Here is a 17541-nt window from a genome sequence, read left to right as displayed (position 1 = left end):
CCCTCCCTCCCTCCCGCACCAGCGGTGTTTAGCCAGCCCGTAAGGTTTGGGTCTTTTATTCACTTTTCAGCAGTTAGAAAAATAAAACAGAACAAAACATCAAACCTCAGGGGTCAGTGAGTCTGTCAGGTGAGGGGAGACTGAGGTAGCCTAGGGTCACCAGCAGAGACCTAGCCCCCATCAAGGCACCGGTGAGTGGAAGGAGGGGGCAGAGCTGACTCCCTCCCCTGGCGGGGAGGACAGCTGTCCTGCATTAATTAGTGGGCTAGGGCCCCTCTCCTAGAGGTCTAGAGATGCCCTAGCTCAAGATCCCCTAATACTTCCACCTGGCTCTGTGTCCCATGTGCAGGCCTGGCAGGAGGCAGCCCTTCCCCTCCTCATCTGCTAATCAAGGTGGGCCACCATATCTGGACACTCTACTTTAGGAACTGGGCATCAGAGATCAGTGCAAGTGACAGGGGTGACACCATGAATGAGCAGCGTAGGGCCCAGATCTCGGCTCAGAATCTCTAGCAGCGCCAGGTATTTGGGGTATCGGGCAGGATCAGCAGGTGGCCGTGGCAAGTACAGGAAGGTGAGGGCCGTGGTGGGCCCCTCCTCGCCATCCTCATCCTCAGGCCCACCAGGCCCTCCACCTCTGCCACGCCCCTGCTGGGCCCGAACCAGGGCGTTGGCACTGCAAGCCAGGGCCTCTGCCTCAGAATCTCCCCGCCTACTGTTCACAAAGTCCCCTTCCTCCTCCTCCTCAGGTTCTCCAGCCCCAGCCCCATCACCCCACACCACCTCCTGCACCTCAGCCCGGATTCTCAGCTGGCTCAGGAGTGCCCGGAGACGACCCTCAGCAGCCCCAGGAGCCTCTTGAGGCCCAAGACACAAGAAGATCCGGAGCCGGGCACTGTGCCAAGCAGGCACCATGCCCAAGATGGTTGCCATCTGCAGCAGGAAGAGGCCACAGACGTCCACGTAGCCAGGGCCACCCCGGGGCCGAAGCAGGTTGAGGGGCCAGACATCCACATGATGCAGCTGAGAGGTGCCTCCAGACCCCCGGCTTAGCCGCTCAGGGGGCAGGGCCCCACAGGCCCGTGCCAGAACCACATTCTTGTTCATCTTGAGTGCATCTGCTACTGTGGCCACGTAGTCCTGGGGACTTAGTGCCCGGGGGCTCCCAGGAGCCCGGGGTGGAGGGAACAGGGTACTCAGGGCTGGGGACCCGCTCTCCTGGGTGCCGTCGGCAGGCTCAGAGAAAGCTGGGTCTGTCAGGAAGTGATCCTGGGGTACAGCATCATCGTAGAAACCCAGGACCAACGTGTTGGGCTTCATGCCACCTGGGGCAGAGAGGGGGAGATAGGAAGGAACCAACAGGAATCAGACTCACCAACTGAGTTTACACCACGATATACACATCCACTCATATATACTGATGGCAACATCAAGTGTGACATTTGTTTGTACTGTGTTGGGTTCTGAGGGCATAATGACTTTTAGTTTTCCCAAACACTTTCTCATGCATTTATTTGATTTATCTCCATGACTAATCCCCCCATTTAAATAGGCAAAGTTCACCTTAGGTTTCTTTTAACTAATGAGCACTTTCGGGGTCAGTAAGATGTATTCACTCCAAGCTTCTAGCAACACATTTTTCATGATGGGAGGTGAGAGTCTGACTCCACTGGGCAGCCCAGACCCCTGATTAGTCAAGCTTATGGCCTCAATATCCAGAGAAATAGCCACCGGACCCTGGGGGGGAGGATGAGTACTGGATGCTGGGGCTGCGCAATCTTTTTCCCTAATGATGGCATGTCCAAAGCATGATCCCTGGAAAAGGGACAGCTAACATCTGCATGCTAACCAGGAGCCGTGTCCTGTTGAAAGCACTTTGTGTTTTATTTAATTCACTGATCCTTGAAGCAATGCCATCTCGTAGGGACTCTTTACGTACCACCACCCCCTTTTTTTTTAATCCTCACCAGAGGATATTTTTTCCATTGTTTTTCAGAGAGAGTGGAAGGGGGGGGGAGAGAGAGAGAGAGAGAGAAACATCGATGTGAGAGAGACACATTGATTGGTTGCCCCCACCACAAGCCTCGACCCTAACAGGGACCAGGGATTGAGCCTGCAACCGAGGTACATGCCGTTGGCCAGAACTGAACCCAGGATACTTCAGTCGGCAGGCCGGTGTTTTAACCACTGAGTCAAAACAGCTAGGGCTACTCCCTTTTACAGATAGGGAAACTGAGGCACGGAGCAGTGAAGTCCCCTGCCCAAAGGTTCATGGCTGGTAGATACAGGGGTGGCAGGTAACATAATGCAGCCAGAACCAGAGCCCATTTTCTGAGCCTCTAGGCTGGTGTGTGTACCAACCACAGTGCTCCAACTTCCTGCCAACAGCTCCTGGTTTTTAATTTTTGAACAACCAATGTGGAATCAGATAATTTTCTCCCTTTAGGAGGGCTGACTCCGAGACCTCTTCTAAGATCCTTTCTCTTGAAACAAATGGGCTGCCATGAGAATTTACTATGTAAAGGAAATCTGCCCAGCCGGTGTAGCTCAGTGGTTCTGCATTGACCCATGAATCAGGAGGTCATGGTTCGACTCCCAGTCAGGGCACATGCCTGGGTTTTGAGCTCGATCCCCAGTAGGGGGCATGCAGGAGGCAGCTGATGGATGATTCTCTCTCATCATTGATGTTTCTAACTCTCTGTCCCTCTCCCTTCCTCTCTCTGAAATCAATAAAACCTTTTTTTTTAAATAAAGGAAATCTTTTTCCTTTTATTTGAATCATTTTCTGCAGGATAAATTTCATGAAAGTAGTGGTCTCCTGGCACAGGTTTCCCCATAAAAGAGACCAGGTGCTCAGATGCTCCAGGGGCTCTCATAATGCTTGATAACATCCCAAAACACCTCAGCAGGTATGAACTCCAGCTGATCTTGCCAATTAAACTAGTCACACTCCCTCCTGAGCATTTTCCAGGGTTCTGATTTACACCCAACGGGGCAATGTCCAACACTTGATCTTTAGCCAGATTCTAAGTGGAAAAGGAAGCATGCACTCAGAGTGGGGACAGATGCCAGTCCTGAGATTAAGAAAAATGGAGGCAGCTGGGCATGGATGTGGAGGAAGCTGGGGTGCAAGGCCAGGGGCCTCAGCACAACAACAGCCACAAGCTGGGATTCTTTCACTCCACCCAAAAGCATCAGCCCCACAAACCCTCCGAATCTTTGCGGAGGCTATTTTGTTACACAACTCCCGACTTTTCCATCCCTTTCAAGGCCCAGCTGAGATACCATCTCATTACAAAACCTTTGCTGACCACATAAGTAAACAGTAGTCTTCCTTTCTCTGAACTCCAGTGGTTAGGAAACATCTGTCATAGATTTGATGGGGCAGCCCCAGCTTCAGATAATACTCCCATTGTCCCCAGAAATACAACATGCTCTTCAGAACCTGTGCCCCAATTTTTGGATCAAAAAAATAATGTGTCACCCCATCTCTAGTCCTAAATCATCTCTTCCAAAATCTAATCACATACTGTCTGTTATCTTTGAGTGCCACGCCTTATGTGAACTAGACTGTGGGTTCCTTTTGGAGTTTGCAATCTGTGGTTTACTCTCTTGGGTTGTGGCGGGGAGGTTAGCAGAGACTGAAAAGGGCCACAGAAAGGTCAGAGGGGACCCAGGGAGGAGCACCTCACCAAGGCCTGAGATCCGCAGCAGATGCTGAGCCCCCTGGCGCACAGAAGGTGAGAGGGTGAGGTCCACAAAGGCCTTCACCTGGGCCCGGTCCACAAGGCTCAGCCAAGCTCCATACTGTGGCTGCACAGGGTCCGAGGGCAGGCAGTCTACGAAGAAGGAAGGCAGCAAATGTGGGCCAAACTCAGGTACTTTCTCCTAGAGTCCAAATCCCAGATAGGCTGAAGAGAAAGTTCCAGGCATGGCTGTGTGCTGGTTGGAAGGGTTGTCTGGGAAGAAGCATGAGGCCTCTGGGACACAAAGAATACCAAGAACGTCTGAGACTGAGAAGCAAAGGAGGAGTGGAGGGCAACTCACCAAGGTCTCCCAGAGTGACATGGCCCAGCACATAGAGGCCTCCCTTCTTGAGCTGGTTGGCCAATCGCAGCAGAGGCAGGGCGCCCCGAGGGTTCCCCACCAGGAGCAGCAGCTGGGGTCGCCAGAACTTCACATGATCCTTCCGCACGTCCAGTCGGAGCAGGTATTTACGCACCTGGGGTCAGGGTGAGGTAGTGGGGAGGAAGGGCTCAAGTAAGCAACCCCCACTCAACACCTACCAGACAGGAACCCCAACTCTAGCCAAGGGAAGAGGAAGCCTCTTTGTAGGGTGGGTTTTCCCAGACTGCCTCCTCCCCTCCCCACCTTCCTGTGAGCTCCCCCAACCTGGTGGAAAAGCAAGGCCTGGCTGACATAGCCCCAGCTGCTGGGGCCGCCTCGAGCTGTGAGCAGGGCAGAAAGCAGGCCCATGAGCAGCAGGGAGCCGCCAGCAGCCCCAGGGCTGATGAGAAACATCATGAGCAGGCAGGAGGCTACCCCCAGCAAGCAGGTGTGCCAGGAGAACAGGCTGAAGGTAGGGCTGCAGGTGGACAGAGAGAAGGACACTCAGGGCCAGCCCTGAACACCAGACCACTCCATTCCATTCCCAGACTTACCCCCTTGGTTTGAGTCTTTCCCATTCCTCCCTCTTTTTCAGGGGACACAGGCATTCTCTCACCGGAAGTTGGGGGCCGAAGCCCACTCCAGGCTCAGGCAGGACAGATCCACTGCAGCATAGGCCACCAAGTAGAAGACAGTAACCACAGCAGCCAGTGTGTTTAGCTTCCCGACTAGGAGCACCAACTGGACAAGGACCAAGAGGCTGGAAATTGAGCTACTCCCCACCAAATGCTAATGCATCCTGCCTTTTCATTTAAGTCTCCCAGACCACACCTAAGCTCCTCCAAGCATAACCAGAAGGGGCTTAGGGTGAAGGGAAGGGCAGATTAAAGAGAAAAACTTACCTGTACTAGGCCCCATGAATAGAGCACGGCCCCCCAGGGATTTCCCCCTCTGGATACCACCTTGGCTGGTGCCAAGATCACTCCTGTGCAAACAGAAACACAGCAGACACGTTAGCCAGGGCCAAGCACAGATTGAGACGAACACAGAGGACATGCTCAGAGCTGGGCAAGGAGGCAGGGGACTGCACACCAAAGAGGTCATCCTGGGCCAAGGCGTGGAGGATGCGGGAGGCACCAATAAGGCAGCTCATGGAGGCCGAGAGAGATGTGGCATAGATACCAATCAACACCAGTGGGGGCCATAGGCTAATGGCACGAAAGAACCCATAATCCTCCTGTAGCAGGATCCTACAGGAAGGAAAAGAAGGGGACATGGAAAAGAAACGTGCAACCATGTGGGGTCCTTGCGAGAACAGCAATCACAATATTGTGTGAGGTTAAGAGGTTAAATTCTCAACTGATCCAGCCCCTATCTAAAGGACCACAGTAATAGATCAAGTGTGCCAGAGGGATACACTTGGCATTCACTGGTTATCACTGAGCTGCCCTGGAATTAATCACATGACAGACATTCCCAACAGTATATGCACAAGGAGCCAACTGTTTATAGAAACTGACTAGAAAGCCAGTCCCCACCCTCAAACCAAGTGCTTACTATGGTACTAGGCACATGGCAAATGCTGGATGCGGGTTATCTATTACCACTTAGCCAGCCCTTCCATCGGCAGCAGCAGCTCCATCTCTCTCTCATGGGAGAAACAGTTCCCATTTTTTCTATACCCCAACAACTTGGGTATCTGTCCCCCAGCATGTGCAATCTTAATGATCCAGGTACATCAGCCTTGACCCAACAACCCCCTCACACCCTAAAGGGCCAGGCTCACTCCCTCCCCAGGCACCTGTCACAGGTAAAGCTGGAGAGGAAGAAAAGCAGGATATAGATGAAAAAAGTGTAGGCAACAGCCACAATGGTGCCCAGAGGAATCGCCCGGCTGGGGTCCTTCAGCTCCCCTGGAGGGAGGGGAGTAGAGGGAGAGAGGTCAGTCTTCCACCATCTGCATCCCTGAGCCCTCAGCACCCAGGTAGGGGCACAGGGTGGCAGCCTCACACCCCCGAGAGACAGTAGGCAGGGACTCTCACCAGACATGTTGGCCCCAGCCATGATGCCCGTGCAGCCATTAAAAAGGACAGCAAAGACGCTGGCGAAGGTCATCATGGCCCCCGTGGTGTAGTCCTTTGCGTAGCCAGCTGAGGAGGGATTGTCCCCAGGGAGGAGAGGGTATCAACATCTCTCCTAGTGATCCAGGCGTCTTGGCCCTGCCACCGCTCCTTACATTCCACAAGCCCCCTATTTCCCCCACCAAACTCACCAAGACCCCATCCCTGACCCATCACTGGGCCTGGCTCAGCTCCTCGTCACTTCCTTCTCCTATATACTCTCTCCCTCCCTCCAGGGCTCACCCATGCTCTTTCCTGAGACACAGTCCCTCCAGAGCCTACCTGAATTCCCCAGCCTACCTCAGGCCGCCTCCAGCTCTACCTATTCCTGCCTCCCCAGCCCTGGCTCCTCTTGACTCCTCTGTGATTCTTGTCTTCTTGAATCACATTCAGTCTATTATGCTATTTAATTGTTTCCTGAATATACATCTTATCTCTCCAACTAAACAAGTTCCTCTAAGGCAGTGACTGTCTTGCGGTCAACTCTGGCTCCCGCTAGGCCAAACACACAGAAGCCAACTCACACCCAACAGATCTTAATTAAACTGCTCTGCTCAGAGGTCCAGATCTCCTGTCCCCAATTCTCTCTGACATCTGTTCTCATGCAGAGATTCCAAGGGCCCAGCCCCCACACATGCCTGCCCCTAGCCCTGAGAACCCCAGCACCCATAAGCCCAGCTTACCGCCCAAGTTGGCCTTCAGGGTGCTGCTATTGAAGCCGGTGAAGTGGCCAACCTGGGGTGGCAGGGAGGAGCCATTGGGGCCAGGCCGAGGGGTTAATTGGATGACCCTGGGCCCCACAGCCACAAAGCTGACCAGCACTGAGGCCAGGGAACCAGAGACCAGCAGGAATGTGAGGAAGGAGGCACGGGCATAGAGGCCAGCCCCCAGGGTGCAGACTCCACCCACCAGGCCCAGCAGCAGGGAGCCATAAAGCAAACTCCAGCCATAGCCCTGGGGCAGGACTCGGAGCCCACTGGACCCTGTGGCATCTGCAGAGGAAGGAACAGAGTTAGAAGGTCAAGCCCCTAGGAGGGACCCCAACCATGACACAAAGCAGGAACAGAACCCACCCCCATCCTCAGAAAGGCCATCTTCCCTCTTCCCTTACTAAACTGAACCCCAGCATCCTAGCCCTGCCTAGTGGGTACACCAATCTTACTGTTGATTTTAGGGGTATTAGCCTGGCCTCTGAGACTAGATGGTAAGCTTCTGTGGACCAGGACAGTCTCTTGGACATCAATACATGGCCAAGCATATGGTAAAAGCTTAAAAAGACAAGCTAATGGGGCACTTTGCCCCTCTCCTGGAAAGGGCCTCTCTCCTTCATGATTCCAGCATCCCAGACCCTGCAAACCCATAGAGCTCCCATGATCAGGGTGGGGAGAACAAACCAGCCCCGAAGACATCAAGGACGGCCTCCACCAGCCCCAACAGGGAGACAGCACAGCCACAGACATTAGCCAGGTAGAACATGAGGCCAATGCTGCCTCCAACCTCAGGCCCCAGGGTGCGGCTGATCATGACTAAAAGTGGAAGCAAGAGGTGAGTGTTAAGGGAAAAGGAGTGTGAGGAAGGGCCCTGGCACAAAGCACTCTGTAGCTGACCCTCCAGGTCTGGTCTCCCTGCATGTGTTCCCAGGGGTAATGTGTCCCAGCACAGTCACTCCCAAGCCATGTGGCTTCACACAAGTTCCTGATGCTCTTGAGTTCCAGTTTCCTCCTCTGTAAAATGAACACAATCTAATTGACAAGACTGTTAGGAGAACCAAAATGACAGCTGGAAGATACCTGATGGACTAGAAAGTGGCGCTAACATGTAAAGCTATGTTGGTCACTTTCCCCATATCAGCCTGCCTTCGGAGTATTCATTATAAACTGCCTCCCTCTTGCCCTGCCACCCCCCAGGGGATGGAGGGAGCAGCCCCTTCCTCCTCTCTACAAGATGGAAGAGGCCAGGCCCCAATACATCAATGTTGGAGGATACAGTAGGCTCCACCGCCCCGAACAGCTCCATTGGTGGCAATGGCACAGACAGAGAGCACGGTGAGTGCCAGGATGAAGTAGGCAACCAGGAGCATGGCCAAAGCCTGCAGCAGCCCAGCATGGCCCACCACGAACCCTGGAACAGGAGTGGGAAAGCAGGTCAGAGGGTGGCTCACCCCCCCACCCCCACCCCTCACCCATTGCTCCTCAGTAACCTCCAGCCCTTCCACAACTTCATCCCAGACCCCCTGCTACCCACTGCACCCCCTAGTAAGCCCCTCCCCACATCCACTCACCAATCCTCAGGAAGACAACTATGCTGAACATGGACAGGACCGTGGGCACCACCACACCCAGGAAGGTGGAAAGCTTCCGGGCGGATTCGCCTCCAGGTCCTCCGGCCCCATTGGCAGGGAAGGCAACCCCCTCTTCCCCCAAGAGCCGGTAGGCCAGCAAAGGAGAGTTTTCACTGGCCATGGTTGAGAGCAGGTAGAGGAAGCAGCAATGGATTATGAGACCTGCACAAGAGAGTGTGCTGAATGGAAATCAGCTCCGCTGAGCCCCCCCAAAACACCTCTAAGCAAACACCCAGAAGCCTCACACCCAAAGGGAGAGCTGCAAGGAAACACACATAAGAGTTAGTGGGGGGGCTGAATGGCCCTGGCCACTGCCCCAACAATGGCAGAGTTTGAATATCAAGACCCCTTTCAGCTCCCGAGGGCCACCCCTTTCCCTACATCCCTGAGACTAGGGATGGCAGTGGTTCTTGAAAGGGGAAAATATCCTCTTCCTTCTTAACTAGCAGTAGAAGAGGAAGCAAATCCCCCAAAAGGGAAGTGAGTTATGAGCAGGAAGCCCTCCTCACCCCCTCCTCTGCAGTACTGAGACACTCCCCCCAATACAATCGCCTTACCTACGGGCAATGAGAAACTTCCAAATCATCCCACGACCCACCCTCCGTCAACCCTCTCCTTCATCCCATCTTAAACCAGCTCCTCTTCTTGGCCTCATCAGATGCTTCCCACCGCATGAGGCACCCCCCAAATACACCCTTCGATTATCAAAACAGAAACACAGGCAGGCAACACAAGGTGGATCCTCCTCCTCCAACCGGTTCCTGCCCACTTTCTCCCGGAGGAGGGGGCCGCGATCCCGTTCTCCATGGCCAGGAGCACCCGCACAGCCCCAGTGCGGCAGAGCGCTCACTCACCCACCCGGAGGACGCAGCTGCTCTGGGGTGATCCCCGAGGGGGGTCCGCTACGGGCGGAGGGGGCACGGGTACCGGAAAGGACAGCTGCAGCTACCGGGATGCCAGGCCCGGAGCCTGCCCCCCCACAGCACGCGAGCCCATTGGTCCCGGGTCCGGCCCCGCCCCGTGGGCGCGTCCGGAGAAGCCCCGCCCCTTCCAGGCTCTATTGGCCCGCGCCGCTCCCTCTCCACGTGCGTCCGGGCGCTAGCCGGGTAGCCCCTCAGGCGCGCGTCTCCGGCTGGGTGTAGGCCTGGGCTCCTACAGCTCTCATCACCCTGATGCAAACCAACGCCCGTAGCCCTGGCAGGACCCCACCCGGAGCTCAGAGGCATCCGGAAGAGCCACCAATGACAGGGGCTTGTGGTTAGGACAGCAGGCGGTCTCCAGGTGGGCGGGGCCGCGACACCAGACCTAGGTGCGTCGCCAGGAACGCCGGGCCTTGCTGTTCCACGCCTTCGGGGGTCCTACTCCAGCCTCTCGAATCCCCGAATGTCCGCTGGACCCAGGCCTCACTACACACCCCAGGTGCCCTCCCCTCCCGCCCGATCCAGCCCACCAGTTGCGCTTTTTGCTTCCGCCACCGGAGGGAGCCTTTGGCCGCTCATCCAGACAAGCCCTGAAGGCGCAGGGCACAGCCGATCCTCTTCTCCATCTGCCGCTGGCTTTTGTGCCATGGGGATATGGTGTTCTCCTCTCTAGCAAAAATTAGAGGAATTGTGAACCTCCGGAAGTTAGGACCCCCTTTTCATTCTCTTCAGGTACCAGCAACATCAGCACCACCTCGCAACGTTTCTCATCTGTAAACGGTATTAACTGCAGTCTCCCGCATAAGGTTACTCTGACAGTTAAACGAATAGGCACTTGAGAACAATGCCGAAACGTTCAATATTATCATTTGCATGGAGTGCTACATTAAATATGCATAACCATTCTGTGAAGTAAGTAGGTACTGCTATTATTTCTATTTTTCATTAGGAAATTGAAGCTTAGAGAGCTTCAGTAATAAATTCCTAACTTTCCTTTATGGTTATACTGTCATTTGAGCCTCAGGAAATGAACACCACTTTTCCTCCCCACTGGTCTTTCACTGTAAATTATCTGCAGCATTTACTTAGGAGAGGAAGGGGCTCAAACCAACCAAAATGTGGCTTTGCCAGGGAGAGGTCTCATGAACAGTTAAACTGTGGGATTTCCAGTGGTCATCTCTATTGCCCTCAACACAGAGCGTGGCTCCTGGATCTCTCCAACACCATCCTGCCACAATTTTTGATGATTTCAATATCTACACTGATGAGACTTCCAACACCCTGGCCTGCAGTTACTTAAATTCCACTTCCTCATAGATCTTATTCATCACCTACACAGTGGTAATACTTTGTCCTTTCCAAAAACTGCAGGCCCTCCCTCTTTCTTTTTCTTTTTTTTCCAAATCAGAACATGAAAATCAGCACACAGTCTCTGTCCACCCCTCAATAAGTTCATCATCTGTGGTTTCTGGGAACTCTAGAGGCCTAAGGAGTTGTCCCCAAACACCTCAGACATTTCAGAATGAGAACTCAACAACCAGCCAAAAGTCTCCCCTCCTGCCTACTACTTTGATTTCTGCACCTCCCAGTTTGGCAAGAATTATAGTGCCAACCGTCCCACTCAAAGTGTTCATGGACTCCAATCTCGATTAGCACTAAAACCAGAAATAATCCATGGCTTGAAAATTGTCAGGCCCGGGTCCCCCAGCCAAGCTTTCACCCCAAGGCCTCTCACCAGCCAACTAGTAGGTCCAAGGCCAACCATAGGCCTCGGTGTTTCCCAAAAATAGGCCTGATTTTGGAACCCACTGAATCCCCTGTGCTCCCAGAACAGGCCTCTGCAGGCCCTCCCTCTTTCTGTTCACCTCATCTAGTAGGCCTGTTGAGAAAAAATTAGTTGAATGTTTGTTAAAAGGATAAGAAAGACTTTATTCAGGACTATTGCAATAGGTGTCAAGACTATCGCAATAGGGGAGAAAGGTGGAGTTCAACCCTCAAATACAGTAAAGACAGCTGGGGATTTATACCTAACAAGCAGAATGAGGGGGCCAATAAATAGAAAATTACTAAGAGGAAATACCAAGAATAGGGGGATTCTAGCTAAAAAGATTTAACAGGCCCAACTGGCATGGCTAGGTCGTTGAGCATCGACCTATGATCCAAGAGATCGGGGTTCAATTCCCAGTCAGGGCACATGCCCGGGTTGCAGGCTGGATCCCCAGCAGGGGGTGTGCAGAAGGCAGTCTATCAGTGACCATCTCTCATCATTGATGTTTCTATCTCTCTCTCTCTCCCTCTCCCTTCTTCTCTCTGAAATCAATAAAAACATATATTTTTTTAAAAAGACTTAAGAGGATTCTTGCTGAAGACAGGCCAGGGTAACCAGATATCAGATATCTCTCTAAACTGAATTAGGCAGGCCCAGCAATGATGGGGGCCAAGGTAAAGACCTAGTCCAGAAGAGGGTTCAGAGGAACCAGACTGAAGTTTGGTCAAGGAGAGGGTCTTTGTCATGCCCTGACCCCAGCAATTCTCTACTTCACTGAATCCCCAATCCATTGATTCTGCCCTCTTTCCACTGTCTCCCACTCGTTTCCTTTTTTACCAGCTTAAAGGTCACAGTCAGTGAAAAGCACTCCCTTGCCCCTCTCTCAGTTACACCTCCTGGCAAAACCACAACCCTGGTAAACACAATTTTCTGTCTACCCTGAGCCTGACCAAGCAGCTGAATGTAGCTAGAGAAAACACCCAACCATGGCAGCCATTCTCATTTCAAATTCATGACCATGAACCGTAAGTGGGTCCTTAATGCTGCCCAGCACTCAGATAAGATTTCTCTAGTCTATTTACTCCCCCACACTCCTAAATAACTGTTAAATCTTCACCTCTCTCCTCAACCCTCCAGTGCTTCCCCCACTGTTCTCTCAGCTCACTGCCTTGCTTCCCAAATGAGAAAACAAAAGCCATCAGATGAGACTCTGAGAGCTCCTATCTACCCACTACACTTTCTCCTGTTACTAGGGATGAATTGATCATGCTCCCAGTTATGGTTAACTGGCCACTAGGTCCCATGTCATCATCTTGTTTTCATTCCCATTATACAAATGAAAAGTATACAACTATGCTTTTATTTCTCTTGTCTTAAAAAGAAAAAAAAATAAGATTTTTTGGGATCTATTACCCTCCCCTCATCATCGCTCTATTTCTTTGCTGTTTCTTCCTTATAGCAAAACTTCTTATATGTGTTGTCTATACTAGTCATTTCCAATCCCCTCCTCTGTTTTTCTTAAACCCGCTACACTTAGGCTTTTGCCCCTCAGCAAAAGGCAAACTGCTCAAGTCACCAGTGACTTCCAGTTGGTCAATCCATGGTTCATTGCTCTGCTCATTTTACTAAACTACTGGCATCATTTGACATACTTGGTCACTACCTTCTCCTTCAACACTTTCCTCATATGGCTTCTAGAACATCATACTCTCATAGATTTCCTCCTCCTCTCTCCCTTTTGCTGGTTCTTCCTCATCTTTCCTGTGGTGGTGTGTTTCTTTTTAATTTTTAAATTGATTTTTAGAGAGAGAGGAAGGGAGAGGGAGGGAGGAAGAGAGAGAAACATCAATGTGAAAGCACAATAGCAATCAGCTGCCTCCTGCACACCCCTTACCGGGAATCAAGCCCACAACCCCGGCATGTGTCCTGACCAGGAATCAAACCGGTAACCTTTCAGTGCACAAGATGATGCCCAACCAACTGAGCCACACAGGCCAGGGCTCATCTCTCCTCTTAACTCAGGAGTACCCCTAGGCGTTGTTGGAGGAACAGCCAAGAGGTCACTGTGGACTGGAGGTTCTATTGAGCGCTGAAAGCTCAATTCTCTGACTTCTTTTCACCATTTACACCCATTCTCTTGATGATCTCATTCAATCTCATAGTTTTAAATACTATCTCTATAATAGTGTCCCCATGGGTGTATCCCCAGCCCAGATCTCTACCCTAAATTTCAGACCATATGTCCAACTACAAATTTAACTAAAACTTGGTATGTCTAAAATCCAATGCCTAAACTTACCCCCACAACCTACTCCTCTTGTGATCCTCCCACCTTCCCAGTTGCTTAGGTCAAAAACCTTGGGGTTATGCTTGAATATTCTTTCTCATGCCCAACATCCAACTCATCAGCAATTCCTTTGCCTCTACTTTTAAAATATAGCCAGTATCCAGTATCAAACCACATCTTATCACCCTACTCCAGGCCACCATCATGTCTTACCCGAATTACTGCACTAGCCCCCTAACTGGTTTCCTACTCTCCCCTTGTTCTTAGTCTATTCTCAACAGAGCAGTTTAAGTGATGCTATTAAAACAAATATTAGTCATGACACTTCTCTTTTCAAAACTCTCCAGTGATTTTTCCATTTTCCTCAAAGTAACAGCCAAAGGCCCTTATACATAGGGTAGCCGTACTCACCTCCTGATTCACTGACTACAGTCCTATTACAAGTTTATGCCTGTTGCCTTGTCATATGTATTAACAGCCTTTCCTCTGCTGAGACGTGATCCAGAGTCGTCTCTATATTGTATGGCCAACCTCCCCTTGAAGCCCTGCCCAATCTACATCCTTTCCCAACCTCTGCTCATCTGCTCCTGCCCGGCAATGGTCTCTGGACTGTTACCTAGAACGTGCTGTGGTTCACAGGGCACGAGCCTCCTCTGTCTTCTGGACTCAAATGATATCTTTAGTGAAATCTTCTCCGCCAACCCCATTTAAAATTGAGCCACATTTTTCTTTCTATCCCCTTTCCTACTTTTTTTCCCCTTAGAGCCCTTAACACCATCTAATGTCATCTATTTGTTTCTCTTGTTCATTGACTGCCTCCTCCCAATATAAAGTTAAACTCCACAAAATAAGAAATTCTGTTTTCTTCGCTGCTGTCGCTCCATACTTCCACCAGTCCTGGCGCTCGGGCGGCCCTTAACACCCGGGTTGACCGACCGCAGGAACCCCGAGGACCCGGGCTTGCTCCTCACGTGAGCGCAGCGGCCCCGCCCCACCGTCCGGGAAGGGAAGATGGCGGCGCCCGGAGCGGCCTCAGAGAGGACGACCAACGAGAGGGCGCCGCCGCGCTAGAGCGCGCACGCCGCCGCCCAGTCTGCGGTAGCGTCCCGGGAAGCGCGAATTCTGGGGCTACGTGCGGGTCCTCCTCCCCACCATTTTTAAGGAGGGGAAGGAAAAGCTAAATTACTTCTCAGAGGCTGCTCGGTCAAACCTGCCTGGCGCCTTCCCACCGATTGGGATTCCCGGGATCCGAGGCATGTAGGATGAAGCTGTGGCATTTCTCCCCTCGCCTTGGCTCCTGGCTCATATTTGGTGACTTCGGAGTCTCTGTCCAGCCGCTAGTTCTAAGGATCCCCTAGCACACACCCAGTCCGCCTGTCCGGGACTAGGACATCCAAAGTGCCCACCCCCGGAGTGCCCCCCTCCGAACTCAAGCCCCAAATGCGAGCTCCTGGTGATCCACCCTCCCTGCCCCAGCCGAGAGCTCCCCTGGGTTAAGCCTAGTTAGTCCGGACCCCCCTCCCTCAGGCCCCTGGGACTGATGAGCCCTTGGCCACCGCCCCTACAATTTCCTGCAGACCCAGCAAACAAAAGGCTCGGGAAGAGAGGCGAGGCTGAGCGGGGCGCCCTTCCTGAAGGAACAGCTGATGGAGCAAACTCGGCCCGGAGGGAGCGGAGGGGAGGAATGAAATCTAGGGTTCCTGCAGAGCCGCAGTGGGGGCCAGACTCTAGATCTCGGGGAGGCAGGGAGTCCAGGGAAGTAGATGTGAAGGGCCCAGGCATGTCACCTGAGTTTGCTGGGCTCTACTAGATGCATCTAGTAGATGGTGGGAGTGATGTCAACCTTAGGGAATGGAGGGGGTGAGGGAACGCGGGGTTCAGGTGAGCTCTCAGGCCTGGCCGAGGCTGGAACGGTGGGGGCTGGGAGAAGCCCGAAGCCCAGCGTCATCTCCTCTGGGGCCCAGCCTACGGGCCCCTGGCCTGACCTGCTACCCTCTGTGCTGCCCCACCCAAGCGTGATTTCCTGCTCCTCCCCAGGCACAGAGCAGGCCCTTGCCAAGCTCCATGAACCAGCCCAGGAGCTTCTGTCCCTTCAGGACCCTGGTAGCCTATCTCCCAGCCACAAATAATCCTTAAATTCCCTCCTAGAGCCAATGCCCCTGCCCCATTCCTGTCAAGGACACAATGGTAAGGGAAGGGCTGCATCCAGTGGGTGGAGGGATGTTGGCATGGAGGGGGGCTTGGCCTCATATCCTGTCAGGCTGCCAAGGGAAGAGAGGAAACAAAAGACTTCCCCCTGCTGGGACAATAAGCCTCCCACAACCTCTCCCCCTTTCTACGCCCCCCCCCCCCCACCTCTCCCTTTTAGCTCTGGCCTCCAGCCTCTTTGCCTCCCTTCTTATCATCTCATTGCCCTCTGGTAGCCTTGGCCTCTGCTGTGAGCTCAGCTCTTCCTTTCCCTCCTTCCTATCAGGCCTCTCTGATGCTCACTCCTAGTCGTAGCGGTTTCAGTCCTCTGCTGTGCCATCAGTGCTAAGGGTCCATTTTTCTATCCCCAGTGCCAAGATTAGAGACTGGATAGGCAAGGCTCTGGTGAATGTTAGAGGGGAAATCACACCCCTTTACTGCTAGTGGAAAGTAGAAGCTCTGCAAGAGAAAGGCTTCAAGTCAGAGGGAGGGAAGTGCCCTCTACCTGGCCTGGGTGAGAGAAGAAAAAGGAAAGAGCCTTGGAAGTGGGACTGTAAGGCTGTCCTGGGTGCAGTGGAAGAGCACCCCAGAGGAGTCAGGCTGACCTGCTGACTACTGGTGAGTGCACTGCACAGGTCGCTTAACCTTTTGAGCCTGTCTCATCTTTAATTTTTTTTTAATCCTCATCCGAGGATATGCTTTTATTGATTCTTTAGGGAGAGAGGAAGGGAGAGTGAGAGAAACATCGATGGTTGCCTCCTGCATGCACCCCAACCAGGGATCAAACCTGCAACCCAGGTATGTGCCCTGTCCCAGAATCAAACCCGCAACCATTTTGTTATACAGGATGACACTCCAACCAACTTTGTCACCTGGCCAGGGTGCCTGTCTCATCTTTAAAGTAGATGTCATAATAACACCCATCCTGCCTGTCTAACAAGGTTCTTATGATGATTTAAATATGATGTTTGCTGTTTTAAAAAGGTGAAGTAGTAAGGTTTTCCTCAGTCTTCCCAATCTATAGTCTCCTTCACACTCCCATTCCCACTCCCTGCCGCCTACATTACCACATATGCCAAAAACTCCCTAACCTGCATCTCCAGCCAAAAAGCTATCTCTGAACTCCTAAATAGTACACAACTATCTCAAACTCAACATGCCCAGCATCTTCCTCCCCGTGGTCTGGTTCACTAGCTCCTACCAAGCGTCCTAAATCTGAAACTTGAATCATGCTTGATTTCGGTCTCCCTCATCCCCATAGCCAGGTTGTAAATCCTGCCTACTCTAGCTTTTTGATATCTCTTAAGTTCTCTCCAAAGATACACACACACACACATACACTCCTATGTCGATTCAAGCCCTCACTCATTTGGAGAAATGCATTTGGTTTTTCTGCCTTCAGTCTTGATCCCTTTCAATCCAGTCTCCAAAGTTGTCTTTCTAGACAAATCCACCAATGTTTCTTTGCCTGAAACACTTCATTGGCTCCCAAAGTATTCAGTACAAGTATGCACTCCTGAAAGATCCTGTAATGACTAAGGCTGGCCCTTGCTCACCTCTCCCAGCTCATCCATTGTCACTGTCCTCACACTTTACACCCCAGCATTGTGAACCCTTAGCAGTTTGGGGACAATCTCACCATGTTCATGCTTTTGTATCTGGCTCCTCCTGCCTCTAAAGCAACCTATCCTGCCAATCTCCTCTATGACTCATTTAAGCAGCAGCATCTTCTCCAGAAAGCTCACCTTGACTCTGCAGGCTGGATTAGGTGTGCTTTCTTCCTGATCTCATAGGACCCTCTGTATGCCACA

General features: G+C 52.3%; 1 protein-coding gene and 1 non-coding gene across 3 annotated transcripts; both read right to left on the bottom strand.

Moving 5' to 3' along the window:
• Positions 1 to 40: 40 nt before the first annotated feature.
• Positions 41 to 14932, bottom strand: SLC12A9 (solute carrier family 12 member 9). 2 transcript variants are annotated; one of them, XM_016217789.2, is made up of 14 exons: positions 14730 to 14932; positions 8509 to 8730; positions 8214 to 8348; positions 7622 to 7753; positions 6911 to 7219; positions 6150 to 6257; positions 5909 to 6020; positions 5200 to 5357; positions 5010 to 5092; positions 4724 to 4848; positions 4393 to 4585; positions 4048 to 4222; positions 3693 to 3839; positions 41 to 1325 (listed from the first exon to the last, which is right to left on the bottom strand). In XM_016217789.2, the coding sequence occupies exons 1-14, from the start codon at positions 14818 to 14820 to the stop codon at positions 436 to 438; spliced, it is 2880 nt and encodes a 959-aa protein (XP_016073275.1). In that variant the 5' UTR covers positions 14821 to 14932; the 3' UTR covers positions 41 to 435. The 2 variants fall into 2 exon arrangements, with proteins under 2 accessions (XP_016073275.1, XP_087671697.1); XM_087815571.1 differs by lacking the exon at positions 14730 to 14932 and having other exon boundaries at positions 8509 to 9544.
• On the bottom strand, positions 10889 to 10952 carry LOC148093521 (small nucleolar RNA SNORD43). Its single transcript, XR_015714301.1, has one exon. It is a non-coding gene; the product is annotated as a small nucleolar RNA SNORD43 (small nucleolar RNA).
• Positions 14933 to 17541: the final 2609 nt, after the last annotated feature.

Source organism: Miniopterus natalensis, chromosome 3, assembly GCF_054644295.1.
Source record: "Miniopterus natalensis isolate mMinNat1 chromosome 3, mMinNat1.hap1, whole genome shotgun sequence".
In the NCBI taxonomy this organism is placed as follows: domain Eukaryota; kingdom Metazoa; phylum Chordata; class Mammalia; order Chiroptera; family Miniopteridae; genus Miniopterus; species Miniopterus natalensis.
The sequence above is the reverse complement of the archived record's forward strand: the minus strand, read 5'-3'. Positions and strand labels throughout refer to the sequence as shown.